This window comes from Mirounga leonina, unplaced genomic scaffold (genome assembly GCF_011800145.1).
Source record: "Mirounga leonina isolate KUSES-001 unplaced genomic scaffold, KU_Mleo_1.0 Mir_170, whole genome shotgun sequence".
NCBI classification, from domain to species: domain Eukaryota; kingdom Metazoa; phylum Chordata; class Mammalia; order Carnivora; family Phocidae; genus Mirounga; species Mirounga leonina.
The window spans coordinates 11,047,742-11,067,279 of record NW_023270433.1 but is presented as its reverse complement, the minus strand read 5'-3'; the positions used below and the strand labels follow the sequence as shown (position 1 = coordinate 11,067,279).

At 37.4% G+C, this 19,538-nt stretch overlaps 1 protein-coding gene across 6 annotated transcripts in view; it reads right to left on the bottom strand.

Annotated features, from left to right (window-relative positions):
- DENND1A (DENN domain containing 1A) overlaps positions 1-19,538 on the bottom strand; it is a 501,318-nt gene that overhangs the window by 343,101 nt on the left and 138,679 nt on the right. For 5 of the 6 annotated variants that reach the window (XM_035015834.1, XM_035015837.1, XM_035015835.1 and 2 more), the window contains exon 4: positions 2,184-2,233. The exons of the other annotated variant lie outside the window; for it this stretch is intronic. In XM_035015834.1, coding sequence (XP_034871725.1) covers positions 2,184-2,233 — 50 coding nt within the window. The remainder of the gene's footprint in view (positions 1-2,183; positions 2,234-19,538) is intronic. 6 annotated transcript variants of the gene reach the window in all.

The window sequence follows — 19,538 nt, the reverse complement described above, 5'->3', positions numbered from 1 at the left end:
GTTAGAAGTGGGGAAGAGAAGAGAAAAAATATAGTCCTCAAAGTGGAGTTTGGGGTTTTTTTTGGTATCAATAAAAGTTACCGACACCTATAGGGTGGGAATATAACGAAATGTAAGAAAGAACCACTGTACAAGGCAAGGATTAAAATAGATCCATAAATGGACATTTCTGTCCCAAATCGTTTCATGAAAAAATATGAGAAACATGATTAGGGGAGGGTGATCTAGAGAGAAGTGTTTTTAGAAGAAAAATATTCTTCTAACAACAACAAAAATGCATCAGGCCACTGGTGACAAAAAAGATTTTAGAATTATTTAGGGACTCTGCTTTTTGTCCATTTAAGAATGTAATCACCCAGACAGGTAAATAGAGCAGTGTGGTTGGTGTGAGAGGAAGAGAGGGGTGTGTGTGTGTTGGGGTGGATTTAATCTCATTGTGCATTTCTTTCAATATTAGTTTACAAAGTTAATTAAGGAATACCTATCCAAAACAGATCACCACTCTTACAAGAAGTCATGTAAAAATGTATTTTTGTTTTTCTTTGTTAGATACCTAACCACATTTTAAAAAACATTTCAGCTTTATTAATTTATATAAATATGCCCTTGCCATAATTTGTAATACATTTTATAAGTGACTGGAGGAAATTTCATGCATCGCTAATTCATACATATAAATGTGAAGTTTGCATTAAACGTCTCTACACAAAACCCTACTTCCTTGCTATTTTTAGAAGGAACAGGATAAAGAAGAGACAAGAGGACTCTCATTACAAAGACTGACCCTCTTAAAATTAAGGCTATTCTGTTTTGAGCATCAACCCGTTAACTACTAAAACAACCCTGGTACCAGGATTTAAAAAGGCGCAAGTCTGGAAATACTACAATGGCTGATTGGCTTAAAAATAACATGTTAGAACCAGGGAAAACAGAGATTATAAGTGGTTGGCAACATTCCAGTGCTGCTTTTTAGTACTCTTTTTGCTTTTTAGTACTCTTTTAAACTCCTTTGGCTACCAATTCTCATCTCACACCATTTTTAGGTTTCTGCCAAACAAAGCAGGACACCGCTCCTACAAAAGTGTAGGAAAGACCAAGCAGCACACTACCCACGTGCACTCAAAACCACTAAAATCCTTCAGGCCTGCCAGGTTTGGGTACATTAAAATACAAGATAGACTATTCCTGAAGATGGGCCATTTTACAGCTTTCTTAGAACATATTATGGCAGTTATTACTTATAATATATTCTAAAAACTGTCACTAAAAGTGGACTTTTTAAGACATAACGTAGGCACAGTGCATAGTTCAATTCTCTAAGAGAAAATTAAAAAGAGTAAACAATCAAGTGGACAAATGACCGCAAAAATAATGCTTAAAATGTAATGAAACACACAGTAGACATTTCTTGAAAATAAGATTAAGAGGACTGTTTTGACATTTTATTAGTATTGTTAGTTTTTATATAGTTTAAAAAGGGAAAAAAAGCTCTTCCAAAATTGTTACCATTAACCAGTGTCTGTTTGTTTGTTTGTTTTAATCCGCCAGACTATTTCAACTATCTTGGAGTTCTTATATGCATACCTTTCCAAGAGCTTACCATAATGCAAAATTTAAGGAAATGTTCAGATGATTTTATATTTTTGTATAGAACCTATAGAAAATGCTTAGTTCCCCAGAGATACCATTCTTAGACACCTAAAATGCAAGACACTATTAAGCAACATGTCATTTAAATAGCTGAACACCTTTAAACAAGATAGGCCTGTGGTAATTTAAATTTTACATTGAATCAAAGAAAAATGAAGTCCATATAATACTCATAAGGCCATGGAATAATGCAACGTTACTTAAATATGTTCATACTTAAATAAAAATGAAATAGCACTGGAATAAATACCAACCATTCTTAATCACGGTTCAAGTCTGATAACCAAAATCAAAAATTTAATGTCATGCAAAATACACCTCAAAGACCAACCAATGCAAAGCTCCAAGCTTTAAACTTTTTGATAGTGTCAATAAAATCCCCAGGAAAAGAGAATACTGCAACTCCCCTTCAAACATAGACGTTTTAAATCTTGGTTAAACAGACGGAATGTTAAGAATGGTATGGTTTTTATTTTCCATAGCAGGTTTATTGACACTTTTTTTTCTAGTAAAGTTTGAAAATCTGACACTACCTGTCCACATAGAAGGGGAAACAAAACTTGGTCAAAGTCTGTAGAACTTCCTGTGGAGAGAAAGAGAGATAATTTATACATCTAATGGGACCAATAAATCTAGCATTAAGCACGGCACACAGTCTAGCAACTTTACCCTGAAGAAAGAGGAGACAGATGAAGAAATATGGGCTTTATCAATTACATGGGAGGAGTACAGGCAGTCAATCATGAGAAATAATAAACATGATCAAACTTCATTAAAAATGAAAAATTAATCAAGAATCACACATGGGCAAGCAGCAGGGGCCATGCAGGAAAGCTCTGAAGGGAGGGAGGCGGTTGGGTTGCTGAGTGTTAACACCCCTCCAGGGACCATCTCCAGCCTGACCATATGGATCAGAGTGAATAACACTGAGCCACATGGGTTTGGCCTGGCAGGGCCGCTGTTGCTGGCACCGTTTTTGCCTGTTACCTAGGAACAGAGGGGGCCGGGATTAGACAACGCTTCCCTACATCAATAGGCCAAATCGCAAGCAGAATAGAAAGCCAACATGAAGATAATTGTCTCTGAATGTTGTCAACTACATTTTTTTTAGAGTTTAAAACTTCATTTTCTTACTTTATAAAGAAGTTGCCATCTCTGGCATAAATTTATTTTGTAATCAAACAATAATAATTTTAAGTATGCACTATTTTCAGTAAGTGTCATTGTAAGTGGGAACACTTACCTGCTTGTAATTTGTGAAAATCCAAAGCAAACTACCAGATTAAATATCTTTTTACAAATATGTAGGTAATAAGACCAAATGCATTATTCAGGGGAAGTGTACAAAAAGGAAACAAAAAGCAGAGCAACATTTCAAAGACTTATTCATAAAAGAGAAGCTTCTTGCATTAAGAACACTACTATATGAGCCACAATACACAGTGGGTGCGTGCGTGTGCGTGTGAGACTTTTCCCAAGAGACACATTTCCACGTACACGGCATACATACACATAGCTAAACACACATACAAGTAATTACTTATTACTTCCTTCATAAAATTTTCTCTAGCTTGACTTAATTTAACTGCAGACTTGGACAGCCCACAGTTGGTGCTTATCATAAGTTCACAGACCAACATTATAAATTTTAAAAAAGTACTCCTTTCATGCATTTGATTTGCTTTTTAACTATTTAAAATCCCAACTTCAAGACAGAATGAAGAACACATTGTTCAGTCATTGAGAAGCTGGTTCAAATTAAAACAAACCTGCCCATTGCAAATCCTAATCCAAGTGATAAATTATAGATCAGTTTACAAATGCAGCACTTTTCTAACCAATAATAATGAATTATCAATGCTAACTGAATTGATGCTTCTCGCTTCATTTATTTTTAAAACCAGTTCTATCATTCAAGAAATAAACCACATCAATCTAATAACCCACTCAATGAAGCAGAAAGCACATTGACTTGCTCTGCCAGAGCATGTTCCGCCTACATAATTCAATTGAGCATATCCTATTTTTTAATATCATCTTGGACTGGTACTATGTATATCACAGCACTGTTAAGGCATGTTACAAAAGAGTAAAGGCAGAGGAAACTAAAAAAATGAAAAAAAGCAGATAACAAAACTTCAGCACATTCTATGAGGCATTATTGATACATCAGCTAATTCCATAATGCGGCATCCAGAAATCCATATAGATTGTTTTAAAACTAATTATGTTTAAATAAACTGCAAAAGCTTATCAAGAATCAGAAAAAATGAGCCATTTCTCAGTGCATAATGTTAGTATCAGGCAAATATTGGGAAAAAGGTCATAGAAATCATTTTAATGTCTGCAGTCTAAAACATATTCTAACCCACATGCACCAAACTCTTACAATTTACATGCAAAAAAAAAAAAAATTCCTTACAAATTTCCTTTCACACCATCAGGTTTCAGATACCACAAAGCATCTCCTGACTTCAGTATATGTACTGAGCATCCTTTAAAACTCAGTACCCAGTGCTCACTCACTGCCAACATCAGCTACAAAGACAGTTATCCTTTACCCTCAGAAGTGACAGGTGCAGAAGTGCTTCTCTACTCTATGCTGGAGTGGAGCTGCCAAAAGGCCTCAAGATTTTTGAAAGAAAGGACCCCCATGGCTCCGAGGAAGCATTGTGCTCTACAGCAGAGTCAAAGGAATCTAATATACCCAACTTATTACTCACTACAATATAGAAACTACTTACCACTTTCTAATGTCAAGAGTAATAACCAACCGTGAACTTGTCTGTCAGATAATATTAGAACAAATATCAAAATACCCAATGTAGGCTGGGTATAGCCCACCTCCCAAGAGCTTTCCTCTTACCCAAGAAAGCAGTGATAAGTCTAATTAAGCAATGGGGCAGGAGGAGGGGAGGAGAGAGGGGAATATAGGCAAATGTAGGCACATGTTTGTGCCTTACAATATGTTTCTTCATGTTTGTGATATTACAAGAGCTTGATATTCCAATTTAAGTCAAACAAGCCAGTGGTGTGCTGTCAGAGGAGAAAACAGAAATGAACATCTACTCTGTGTTAGGCATATTCACACATTATCTCAATCAGAACTGAAAAATCTTCTTAGTTTTATCAGCGGAAGACAGGGAAAAACAAGCAAGGTGTCTTCTAAATAAAACCTGCTGAAACAAACCAATTTTCTTAATACTGATTTTTGCCTAAATATACACATTTAACCACCTTATCCTCTATTTCCAAAGAAAAACACAATTACCTGAAGAGGAAAAGCACCACTCCCCAAGAGAGGGGACTTCAAAACCCTGATTTAAATATAATTTGAGCATTCTATTTATGGCAGAGTGCCTTTCAATATTAACTTTACTGGAAAAAGTCACTAAGCAGTTAGCAACCCCCTTTTTCTCACTAGGATCTGTGTCTCTGGCTAGGGAACTTTCTTTGTAAATGGTAATTTTCTGTTTTCTCCCCTCTTCCTCTTGCCTACACAAGCTCTTTCAGATAACCAGCCTCAGTACAACCTCAACTACTGCCACATAAATCAGATCTTCAAGATGCAGTACGGCTGATGAAATGTAAATGACCTCATTGCTAAGGCAGGGGGTGGGGAAAATTGTGCCAGCTATCCAGATCAATTCCCAAGTTCATATTTTCACAAATCTTTTTATGTACAGTTTGATTTTTTAACATTTTAATGAGCAAAAAAGTGAATCTATAGTAGCCAGTCACCACAGTTAAAGTGCAGGGCATGAACTAGATCCCAGGAGGGAACCAGTCCACCATGTCACCACTGGCTTTAGGACATTCGCCACCTGGTTCCATGTCCCCAGGTTCCAACTCTTTTCATAATCAAAACACTGCTGACATTATAAACCCCAGACGGGTTTTCTAAAATCCTTCCCAATCAATATATCCAACACATAACTTATTGGAGACAACATTGAGCTCATTGATTAAGGTGAGTTCAGTCGCAAAGTTTTCAAAATAAATGAGACAAGAATTCAGCATTCAACCCCTTGTGTCACTAGACAATTTATGAAATAGGCAATTTCTAAAAGGGCTTTTCTTCCTAACAAAATCAACGATACTTCATGTGGGAAGAAATAAGAGCAGAGGGGGTGGGGGGATGCGTGGAGGGTAGACAGTTGCACAAACCTTTCAGTCATGCATATATCAAACAGCAGATTGCACAGGGTAGTAGAAAAGCAACAACATCTACAAAGCTCTGCCCACAAGGTGATACCAAGCCTCAGAGTCTGAACCAAACATGAAATCCACACACCTAACACTGGATTCACTTGCAAATGAAAATCAGAAATGAACTCAAGATTCACTTCAGTCTCCTTTGGATTCATTTCATCCAATGTGAATTCTCCTCTGGTCAGAAGGCCCATCAAGGGGACTTGCTCCAATCTGGAGAAAGTGGATTTTGTTCTGCTGAAACTAAGGCGTTCTCTTAAAAACCTGGTAAAGTTTTAAATTTATAATATTATCCATCATAGAATCCTATCTGGAAGCAAAACTTCGAAGACTCAATTTGATGCAGTTAACAGATTATTAATAACAAGGCTAAACCAATTTGCTCTAAATCTGGGGTGTGGGTAGGGAGGTGTACAAGATCCTGCCACAGCCATCAGTTTGGACGTCAATACTTTGTTTTCACTGCTTCGTTGAAACCCATAAACAAAAATTAGTTGTATTCAGCAGATGAAAACAACCGACAGACACAGACATACCACCCCACAAATAAGTGCCATCTGAAAGACAAAAGCACAGGCTGATTATAATGTCCACTGGGGTTATAGAATGTTGGGAGATGAGACGCATTTTCAATAGTTCAAAAGGAAAAAGAAAATGTTTGCAGGAAAACATTTAAATAAAGGAAAGAGACAGCCTGAGTAAATGAATGTATTCTAAAATACAGAGAGCTATAATCAGTCACTTTGTAGCTTGCTGAAAGCTAGTACAGCAGTCGATAATTTACCTTTGTCCAAAAAGAGTGAAGGAGGGAGAAACGGGGAAACAGTGGGAGAACATTTCCTGAGTTTTTTTATATCTAATTTATTTGTTCATTTCAAAATGTAGATGTGTGATGAAAAGATCAGCGGAGCACAAATTCCTAAAATACTCTATTTCAATGCTTAAATTTTTTTTAATAGCATGAGGGAAATGTTGACCGTCTAAGTCCTGCAATTGAGATCAGTGCCACTGACTTGAAAGAAAAGCCTTTGATTGATGATCTTAAAACTCAAGTTGAAAGTTAAAAACAGAACACACACACAAAATCCAACAAACACACAAAGCGAACAAAATTTCTACCCTAAGCCGTTTCAAGTTAAAACCAGGGACTCCAAATGAAAGCTACCAGAGGTTTTAATGCTTATGATTAAGAAGGGTAAAACAGAATGGTAAGAAGTTTTTAGGAGCTTAATTAGCACCAAGTTCAAGAATGTTGATCAGAAATTTCTAAATATGAAAATAGGAAACACAATTTTTTCTCTTTCTCTATAAATGTCAAATTAAATCCAAGATCCATATTATAGTTACAGCCAAACTAAAAAAAAAATTTCCAGTGAGAAAAATCTTTGAATAAGGGATTTTACAGAAAGGCCTTTCAACATCTAAACATAAAAGCTGGGTCAAATTTCTAATAATGCTGCTCAAATGCTACAGAATCTGTTTCCTTTCTTTGGTATATTTCAATATTTACACCCAGTTTACTTTTTTCCCCCTTACAAATGTTAATTTTGAGTCATGTATATGTTATCATTACGCTAATTTGTATAATGCCTAATATACACATTCAATGTTGTAATTCAAAGATAAAATTACAAAAAAGTATAGAAATTCATCATATTCTATAACATGTATCATATAAATTTTGTATCTACATTTTATATCTAAATTAAGTACATTGGTGGAATGCTTACAAGAGCTGAAGAGTCACCTCTAAAACTACTTTTTAAGTATAGATCTTCATGACCTTTGAAGTCCAACGTTGAAAATTGTGGATCTTATAGAAAAAAAATTTTAAATCACTTTTTCCTTTTGTATCCCTCCATATCTTCAAAAAAAATTACTTAAAGTCATTCCCAAACTACAGTATTATCACATCCTCTATTCTGAGATTTCATTTTATTAATGTGAAAGCTTATGGCAAAGAGGTGAAAATGAGAGAGCTCTATTTTTAAGGTCAATATACTTCTTGACACTTGTTTCAAATCCTTACAAAATGAACAAATGATTTGGTTAGAATCTCTTACAATTAGCATTTGGTGGCATCAGTAATAGAATTCCTTGGACTTAATATTATTACTGTAAAATATTTTGCCTGGTTCATTTCCTTAAACATTTTAAGTCCTGTTATCTGAACATTTATATTATCGATATACCTAAAAGGAAGAAAGATTGGGGGAAATGGGGGAGGGGAAACACAAGTCAGCACATACCAAAGGAATAGGGTCCCAACAGTAAAAATGCAAACATGATTTCACTGAAGAAGCAACTTGCCCTCAGGAAGATACTATTTAAGAAAAAAAAAAAAAAAAAAGAGCACTGATAGAAATTGTATTTTGTAAGCATATTAAAAGCTGTCAGCTTTTAAATATTTTAAATGCACACAAAAATGTGCACAGATGGGCAACTTTTCTGCTCACATTAGTCTAGAAAAAAAAATCTTTCATTATCAAGCTCAAACTCCTTGAATTTTTTAAACTTAATTGTGCCTCTATTTCTTAGAATTCACACCCAAAGGCCAAAGCTTTCCTGCCACCAGTCCTTCAAATCTGACTTGGACATTACACGGGAGGAGGTTCCAAGCCTCCCTGAGGTCTCACTCCTTTTACAACACACGAAAAAGCACTCGATAATGGGCCCATGCTGAATTCACTGCTCTCCACGTCTCCTCTTGGGACACAAGCCTAGCAGATGTGATAAAAACTGTGTCAGAGAAGTGGCTCTAGTTTGTGCCTTAATGACAACTTAAGCCTCTAAACCAATACAACCAAAGGACTAACAGAACTGGCTGTTACCTCTCTCTCCTGCCAATCTTTGAATATCTCTGAACTGAATTAGCACCTCTACCCACAACATCCCCTGCCACCCCACAAAATCCATTCTAATTTTAAAAGATAAATGAATTCAGCAAACACGTCGGTGGCACAAGTGTCTGGGCTGTGTGTGTGTGTGTGTGTTATAATTAAGCCCTAACACATATTTCATGTAGTTTAGATTTTCTCAAGGTATGATTGTGCATTCAGAGGTCTCGAGGGAGTCCCTGGTTTATTTCCTGATCACCACCCCAGTAACCATATTAATACATACAACTGGTAGACTTACAGTTTCCAAAGAGTGCCTACAGGTCAAAAAATTATTTTTAAATATGTTCAACCACAGGAAAGAAAAGTGATATTCTGAGTCACTGAAACATTCTGATTATTAAAATTTATACAGAAGAATTTTTAAAACCGTGGGTGGTTATACTTTTAACGTGTAAGAACTCTTTGTCTTACCTAATGATATGGTACCAAAAAATAGATTTAAATGTGTACTTCTGATAACATTTTCTAAATTCTATAATTCAGCCTTCAGATGATAGGCCTTTTTACCCAGTATCTTGAAAGCCTATTCAGTCACAATTGCATACCCACTTAATCAGCAATCATTGTTCTGGGATGCAGGACTTTGTTGTCAAGACAAGCACCAAAACCTTAAAAAAAATTTTTTCAGAACTGGCATAAGAAAAAAGTGATCTTTGTCAGACAAGGACAAATTTATGCAAATCTTTTATAAACATTCACAAACATTTATTTAGCTTTTGAAATGTTGGCCTCATTTGAGAGCATGAAAATGAGGGGGAAGTAGGAAAACGCAAAGGACAGCTTAGAAGCTGGCACACTACATAAATATTCAGAAGGAAGATTATAGGATTCATGTTAGGCTGTCTTAGGCTTCTCCAAAGTCCACACAGAATAGCAAAGAACAAAACTAACGAGAAGTACAGCAGATGTTAGACAATGCATCAGCCTCTTTCCCTCTCTCACTTGGCTATACTTGGACGCTTTTATATTTTCTTTCAATATGGTTAGGTCATTCAAGGATTCTCCTATAGACTCTGTATTGTGGCTACAGATCTATAAGCTGGAGGTCTGTCAGCCTTCCAAAAGTTTCCAATGAAAAGGCATTATGCAAATTCTACCTCTCTTACCCTCTTTCAGGGGGGAAAAAAAGCCTCCAGTATGCAGTCATCGGAGTATTGGAAGCCCCAGCCTTCATTTCTGTATAGCTGTGTTTGCCTCAGGGCCACGCTGCTTGTTTTGACAGTGGATCCCCCTAGATAGTTGGGATTAGTCGAGCTTGTTTAGATAAACTTGAAATCAAGGCCTTCTCTAGGTAGACAGCTAGATGTAGCTACCGAAGTTTCCAGCTGCCTCCTCCTTTCATCCCCAAACAACTGGAGATTCACAGTAGCTATCACAGCCACAGGCTATGTCACGTACATAAGTACAAAATTAAAGGCTGCTAAAAGAAGCCTTTGTAAGTCTTAGTGCTAAAATAAGGAATCTGTACGGCATGGTTTACACAAATTATTCTAGCACTACCCAGTATGGAACTGAAATCATCGGTTAACAAGGCATATTAATCAAGGTTCCCAGCTTCTTCGGATAGACAGGATCATGGTTTGATAATATACCTAACCTTCTGCTTCTCAGCTCTTGTATGAGAGTAATCGCTTAAAATGTTGAAAAGGAAATAATGGGCTTTATTTATCCAGTGGCAGGAGATGTCAGACGCCATCAACAAACACTGGGAACAGACTATGAAGATCAAAATATAAATCTCAAATCTGCTTTTGAGAGAGAATTATTTAGCAATTGATTAGACAGGGCCCCACTGTCTAATCAGTCATCTCCAATTACAGAATGGTTTCAAGTCAACTTTTATTTCCCCACAACTTGCAGATTCTAATAAAACAATATCAGGAGGACTCAAGAACTGAGGAAATTTATACTCAGAACAGATCAGTGACATCTCATTGTAAAGAGAGAAGGCAGGTGATACAAAACAGTACTGAAATTTTAAGAAATTATACAATTTAAATCGTTTTCCGAAATCTAATACTCAAGGATTTCATTCTTTGGCAACTAGAAGGTGTCTCTTCAGAGGACCAGCAAAATATAAACAAAGAAAATAATTCAACTACACATATATGTTTTATTTCACTTTACATACCTTGCTCTAACATGTACATGCCAATGTGTACCTGAGGCCGGGATAAACCATAAACACAACAATAGTATCAGAATAGATGTCAACACTTTCCAGAACTATTCTATGAGATACAGTACTGAAAGCCTTCTACCTTCTGAACACACTATCAAGTCACACAAGGCAGTAACGAAAACATGTTCTCATAACTGAACAGCTAAGTCACTATTTAAAAGAAAAGCGTAATGATGTGCAAGACATTCTGGAACAATGTGAGGCTTTCCTATGGAATTTTTGGTTCGTTTCACTTACAACTTGCACACTAAAGAAGGAGTCAGCAAACTTTTTCTCTAAAGGGCCAGACCGTAAATATTTTAGGCTTTGCCGGACACTTATGGACTTTGTCACAGATTCTTCTGGGTTGTTGTTTTGTTTTTGTTTAAATAACTCTTCATAAAGGTAAAAACCACCTTAGCTCAAAGGCCACACATAAACCACCACTAGGCAATACTTGGCCAGTTGACAATAGTTTGCCAGTCCCTGATCTCGAGTGTCAAGGAGCCTCATCATACAACATAACCAAGACTCAAATTCAGAAATTTCTGAAAGGTAAAAGGACCATGCCAATCATACTGGCTCTATGGTGAGCCAACAGTTCACACATGGTTATCGCTAAATGGCTAATTGTCTACTGCATACAAACATGTTCTCTAGGGCGCCTGGGTGGCTCAGTCAGTGAAGCATCTGCCTTCGGCTCAGGTCATGATCCCAGGGTCCTGGGATGGAGCCCCGCATCGGGCTCCCTGGTCCTTGGGAGCCTGCTTCTCCCTCTGCCTCTCTCTCTCTCTGTCTCTCATGAATAAATAAATAAAATCTTTAAAAAAAAAATGTTCTCTTTTTGGAAAATTATTTAAAATACAAAAAACAAAGAATTACAAATCAAACATATTTCCACCACTCAAAATTCACAACTGTTTTGTGGCATAAACTCTTCAGAGAAACCACTCCTTCTTAACAGTTCACTACTATCACAGGTTAAGGCTCAGGGGTTTTCTTAACAGATAAATATATTGATGCTCTTTGGATCACTGACAGCTCTTCAATATAGAGTTATTTTGTTCATAATATCATAAAAAGTATTAAAAGAGAAGAAAGCCTTTCCTAGTGCTTTACTCACCACTCACACCAACAACACATGTTACGTACCCAACGTTCTGTTCGATGTAGAACACAGAAGGGCCTTCTCACTATTCAATTTCTGGCCCTTCTTTCAACATCTTCCCCTGAAGTGTGTTTCCCAGGATTTTCTCTTCCTTCTTCTCACTTTGCATTCTCCTCTTTACACCTTAATTTTAATTATCATAATGTAAAGGTCTCAAATTCAAATCTTCACTTCTAGATTATGTCTAACACCAGGCTCTATTCCAACTGCCTTTTGGACATTTTTGCCTCGTGTCCCCTAAGTACTTCAAGCTTAGCGTGTTGAAAATCCAGATGCATCATCTAGGTTCCTGGAACACTGTTGCTCGTTAAACTCTTTCACCCCATCAAAACAAGAAAGGAGCTCAGACAACCACTATTACTTGCTGGGGGAGAGACGATCAATTTGTGGGACTTAGATTCAAGTATCTGCCAATTGGTTGTTGAATTTTAAAATAACTGTCAAGAAAACCTCCTGATTGCTTAAAAGCTTCCCAAAAGTTAATAAATAAGAAAGTGGACAGAAGGGAGCCCCTGGAATGAAGCGTATTTCAGTCATCTTAGAAAAGGAAATGGATATATTTCCCTAAGCAAGATAACATTTTAGAACCAATGTGCTACAGGCCCTGTCTGCATGGAGCTTCTTCTGATCTAGTTAGGAAGACAGATGCTTTACAAATGAATACATGAATGTAGAATTTGACTGTCATAGGAGCTGTGAAAGAAGAGAGTGCTCTGACAGAATGATGGGGGCCTGAAATTAGATGGGAGGGTCACGAGAGACATCTCAAGAAGTGGCATGTTGAGCTCAGTCTTTGAGAATGAGTAAAGGTTCACCAGTCAAAGATTGGAAGAGGAATAGGGAGAGAAAGGCCAAAAAAAAGTAAGAGCATGAGCAAGAGCCACTGAACAAAAACCTTTGGCACATTCAAAGAACTGAAATCAGCCTGGCATACTGAAGCAGAGGAGTGCAAGAGGAGGAGGTTGGGGGGCGCCTGGGTGGCTCAGTTGGTTAAGCGTCTGCCTTTGGCTCAGGTCATGATCCCAGGGTCCTAGGATCGAGTCCGGCATCAGGCTCCCTACTCAGCAGGGAGCCTGCTTCTCCCTCCCCCTCTGCTGCTCCCCCTGCTTATGCTCTCTCGCTCACTCTGTCAAATAAACTTTTTAAAAATCTTAAAAAAAAAAAAAAAAAAGATCAGGTTGGATAGGGTGGCAGGGGCCAAATCATGACAGGCCTTATTTGTTAAGGAGCCCGGGCTTTATTCTAGCACACTGAAATCACTAGCAGGGTTTGAGTCCTTTACATCACTTTCTAACTTTGCCATAAACCCCAAGTCTTCCAGATTGCAAAGGGTTCAGAGGCTATTCTCAGTGAGCTCTTCACCTAAGCTCCCACGCCAATCCTGCTATCATTCCTAGCATTAAACTGACCATAATCTCAGGATCCACAGGAGGGTAAAGACACACAACTGGGTACCTGTCAGGCCTCCGATTCCTTGGAGAAGGAAGAGGAACCTCATACAGGAGCCTCAGTAATAACCCAACAGCATGGAAAGGGATTATGGTTGAAGAGAACAACAAAGGAAGTGTAACTAATTTGAACAGAATCGGCTTAAATCTCTCTTCAGAATATACTCCTAATAATCTGGTATTTCTTCTGAGATCCCAAAGTCCATTTTCCTGTATACAAAGAAAGCATGACATTTTACTGCAGTAATCTGTTATGTATCATTGCATTTAAGAAGGCACTGGTTATAAGACTATTATTTTTCAGTACTACTAGGCGAAAAAAATGCTACAAATATATCATCAACTGTAAGATGCATCCCAATTTCAGAGATGTTAAAATGTGAAAAATGGATGGAATATATTTATTTACAGATCTATCTTTCACACTTGACTGAGTTAAGAATGGTGGGGATTATATCCACTGCCAGTGTCTAGTAGAGTACCCAGCACAGAGGAAACATCCAGTCAATAATGGTGCTGAAAAATGGCTGGATGATAATCTGGAGATTTAGAAGCAAAAAAAATAGCACTAACTGAGCACTTACTATTGCCAAGCACCGTGCTAAGAGTCTACTGGTTTTGTTTAATCTTCATAGGAAACAGTGAGACCACATGGGCCAAAGGAGACCTGAATTTATCAGAGAAACAGCATTTATTCTTTTTTTTTTTTTTTAAGTAGGCTCCATGCCCAGTGTGGGGCTTGAACTCACAACCAAGAGTCACATCTCTACCAACTGAGCCAGCCAGGTGCTCCAATATTTATTCTTGATATAGAAAATGAAAGGAATGGAAGAAACTATTAAAGTCTGTTCAAGTGTGGTATCAGCCATTTCTGTCAAAAATTTACTATTTATGCCTAATAAACATAAGAATTATGTATATAATTTAAAGTATCTAATTACCTACATAAGCTTCTTCTGATTCAGGCTTCATTATGTTCCTCATATACCAATGGTCATCTGCTCTCTGGAGGGGGTAAAGTGACAAGCAGAAGGAGACTGACAAAGCAGCTAATACGTGCCATGTTCTGTGCTAGAAGTTTTACATATGCTCAACGATCCTGCCAGTAATCTTATGTATTATAAAGATTATCAACCTCTTATGCGTGAACTGAACCTTAAAAGTGGAGTAAAATTAGTTTCAGGTAAAGCAGTGAAGTAACTTGCTTAACTGGAAGAAGACAGTGAATGGAAAAGCTAACATTCAAACCCAAGTTCATCTATCCCTGGAGCTTAAGCTCTTCCCACAATCCTCAGACTGCTGCTTTGTTGACTACAAATGAGAGAGTCTCATTCTTGGTTCCTACTTGATTAGGATTCTGTCTCCACAGTTACAAACACTCATATAGCCTCAACTTTGCAGTGGTCGCCCTCCATGCTAAATGAAGCTACTGCCTCTCTCCCACCTCACTTTCCAACTGCAGCAGTGGAGTGCAAGGTTTGTGTTGTCACAGGGTCTTAGGTTAGGGGAGCCTCATGTGCCAGCTTGCCCAGGCACCCTGGTTTGCTCATTGTTTCTGTGTAATCATGGTGCCCGTTTCACTCTTCAAAGTGTCCTAGATTGGATGCTATGGTCCTCAGAATCTTAGAGGGAAAACCATGGCTTATCTGGAGGGTACTGAAAGAACAAATACTGTTCTATCTGCCTTGTGATGGGAAATTGGGGAGTGATGTTAGGAAAGTTTTTATCACTTGACTCCAGGCTCTTTATCCACATTAAAGACTCATCTACATTCTAGTACTTAATGCAATACCAGACACATCATGAATTACATGGAAACAGCAAAATCTTTTCTTTGCTTCATTTTCCTCATGCTACATCAGAAAACATTTACTGAACTTGACTAATTCGGGTATTGTGTATACATCACGCCCACTTCTCCTGCCAGTTCTACAAAATTAGTATTACTTCCTGTTTTAAAGATGAAAAAAAAAATGAGGCTGAAAAAGTAAAGCCTTTGCCCAAAGGGACTTTTCCAAAGCCAGATCTTCTATAACATGGGGATACTTATTTTCTACTTTTCTTTAGGCCAAACATAGAAGAAGAAGAAGAAAGAAGAAGAAGAAAGAAGAAGAAAGAAGAAGAAGAAAGAAGAAGAAGAAAGAAGAAGAAGAAAGAAGAAAGAAGAAAGAAGAAGAAGAAGAAGAAGAAGAAGAAGAAGAAGAAGAAAGAAAACACTTAAAATTTGTAGGAGGGATGATAATTGTTAAGAAATAAGTGAGACATAAATAATGCAAAGATTTTAGCTGCCATTAAATTTGTTTATTATAACATATATTTTAGAAAATCAGAAATACTTCTCAATTTACCAGCAGTTTAGATCTCTAGAAATGATAAGTATCTGGAAGGTTGGAAGAGTTCTCTGATAAAAATAATGTTCTCAACAATTTACAGTTTACACTTCTAAAATCAGATGTTACTAAAGAGGCATCATGTTTGAAATACATTCAAATGCAAGAATCTTAAAAGCCTCTGCTAGGTAAGATAGGATTTAATAAATGTATGTCTTGGTTTGTCCTACCTCATTCAAATTCTGAGCCCAGAGATCACAGTGTGAATGCTATTCAAATAATCATTGATTATTACATATCAAATATTTGGCCTACTAATATCCATATATAGTACCAGGTGCTAGAGATATGGACACGAAGCAAGCAAGAATCCCTGACCTCCTGCCTGGGGGAGGGAAAGGATACATAAAAAACTACATGCAATAAAGTGTTTTCAGTTTTCTGACAGAAGAATGGTCAAGGAAAAAGGAAGGTACGATGAGTGCTACCGAGGGGATGTGAAAGACCCCTCAGAGGTGGTGACATGTGACCTGACTTTTGAGAGATGAATATTTACTAGACAAACTGCTGGATAAGAATATTCCAGGAATAAAAGCAACATAAAACAATATATCACATATTTCACAAGGTTGATATATAAGTAAATGAACTTTGTTAAGCTCAACATTCTTTAAAAGACCATCTTAATTTATAAATACCTTTTCATTTCTACCCTGCTATATACACATGTACACACAATACAGACTAGTCCACAGTCTGGGTTTCATCCTATTTCACATTTGAAATCTGAAACTGACCAAAGTTAGACAGTTTGCAATTACGGTAGCCACAGGACTCTTAACTCTACTGCATATAAGTATTTAAAAAAACAAAAGCTAACACAAGAGTATAAAGCACTATACGTGACCAAAAGGGCTAATTTACAAGGACCGTGGGACACATTACTAAATTTCCGAGGTTTTGAACATGCAAAGTCTCAATATACAGATTTTACAACTGAAATAAATTAAAAATAATTAGTTATTTGAAACCCCTTCATCACCATTTAAAGAGTTTCCATATTTTCAGTACATTTTCGAACATACTCAGGAACTGTTTCTGATTATATCTCTTCATCTTTACTTGACAAAGTACTCTCTCTTCCTTTTGTGACTTCTCTAAATTTTGCTCTGGAACGGCATGGGCTTAGAAAGGAAAGGTTTTCCAGAATTCTTAGGATCTGCCAAATTCTGGAGGCAAAGGTTATCACACATAACCCTAATACCCAACAAAACAAAAGCACCCAACCCGGGTTACTCTCCTACTTTAAATCTGTCCCTAGACAGGGGACGCACTATATAATTATTGGTTATTAGATGCCAGGTATAATTCTGAGCACTCTTACACATTTCACATCACTTAACCCCCACAAAGGCCCTAGGAGGTCTTTCCTATGATCATCTCTAGAATTTACAGATGTGGAAATGAAATCCCAAAGACGTAGTCCAGTAAATGACAGAGTTGGGATTCAAACCCAAGCAGTCTGGCTCCAAAGTCCATGCTCTTCATCACCACTGTCATTCATGCCTCTGTACTCTGCTCTCTGGAATCTGAGCTCCTTAGCAATTATGTCTGTGTATTACGTACTTCATATTCACAATTATTCACTGGCCCGTAATTTATCCTCGCTGCTGAGAACAGCTTCTAACTTAACTGACTATAGTCATTCCTATACCTGAAGAGTTCAGACGGACAGACAAATAATACAATGTAAGGAGGTAATGTTCCAAGTGCTCTCCAAGTGCTGAGATAGAGTGACTAATTTAGTCAGGACCTGTTTCACAGAGGAAGTGATATAAGTAGGGCAATTAATGCTGAACAGAAGTATACCTGGGGAACAGGAGGAAGCTTGAGGAAGGATCTCAACCATAAAAACAGCTTGGGCAAAAACAAAGGTGGGAGAAAGCAAACCATGCTGGGAAATGGTGAGGTGTTCTATGTCTGCTTATAAAGTGAAAAATGGTAGGAAACCAGGCTGGAGGTTGAGTCAAGGTCAGACTGCGAAGGGCCTGAAATCCAACTTTTAAGAAATTTGGAGTCAATCCTGAAGGCACCAGGGAACCAGCAAGAGTTTTGACTAAAGAGAAATGGTGTGATTTGAAACAGGTTTTAGAAAGCTATCTCTGGCCATCTTATAGAGGGAAAGTGTTTAAAAAGTCATTGGGTTGTAGGCCATTAGGAAGAGTCCACAGGAGAGAAGCTAAGAGTTGAATGCAGAGGGAAAGAGCAGACTGGGGAGCAACCTAGGAGGGATAATGAACAAGACTTAATGACTACAGACTTGCCCGATGAACAGACACTGGTTACATGAGACTAAAGTTAAAGACTCAGATTATGGTGCTCAAAAACAGCCACAGTCCACTCAGTTATAACCACTGAGTAACTCACAAGAAACAAGACCATCCAAAAGTATTCACAGATGTCTAAAGTCTAGTGGAGTTTTGGAGCCAAAATAAAACCAGGAGAACACTTCTAATAAGAATGTGTAAGTAAGGATTGCATAATTACCATTTCCTAGCGTTAGATTCAAGTAAGTAGTAGTACAACATAGCTGCATAGCTTGGCGTGCTTTCAGAAAGAATAGCTCAAAAAGAATTTGTCTTTTTAATGAGTTCCTTCTATATAACTGTAACAGCTGGGGAGTGACCAAATTGGGAAGAAATCTTCAACTTAAAAGAAAAGACTTAAGTCAGAAAATGTATCAATTTTTCAACTGAGTTTAGCTAAATGTTTAAGGTTTTGAAATATAGTTTTCATTAAGAAGCCAGTCCAACCCTACCCCATTCTTAAATTCACCCTTTTCTGGAAATGGGGGCGGGGGGAGGAGGAGATTCATGATATAGATATGGTAGAAGAGCAGCCTTACATACAAGGTGGTTTTTCTTCAGCACTTTAAAAAGCATGAATTTTGACATTTGTCCAAGGTGATAAATTTGACTTGTAACAACACAGGGAGAAATAAGAAGCAACACGTGACAGATTTTTTAGGATTACTGTTTAACCATCCATGAACCTATACTTGAAAAAACATTAAAACCAAGCCAATCATCAAGAACAGGACACTTTTAAACATATACAAGGAAGCAGATGTTTAATCTGGGATGCATTTATACATCTGCATTCTATCAATGAATCTTTTCAAAATCTGTAATGTAGTCCATCAAAATGGCTATATTTTATGGCATTTGTGGATACTGATGCACTTCTTAAAGAAAGCTGCATCAGCAGGGTGCTTTGGTGCTATTATGCTAAACAATCAGCTCCTAGGGTCTGAAGAGATTGAGAGTTTTTATCTGTGGATGAGAAAATTATGTTTCTATCTACAATCCCAGACTGCCAAGTAACTAAGAAATATGGAAACTGACCTTTTTGAGCAAGAGGTGAAAAATCCAAAAGGCAACAGTGACTCTTAGAAAAAGCACATCTAAAACAAACTTAAAAGATGATCTTCTTTAAGGGCAGCTTCAAGACTTTCCCACTTGGGTTTCTCTGTACCACTCTTGTTAACTCTACGACCTTCTGCAGCTTCATAACCAAGGACAAGAAATTGTAGGAATGTGATTACCTGGTGGTATCACTACCCAAAGGTCTTAGTTTTTAGAGACATCCCCAATTTCTGGTCATGCCACT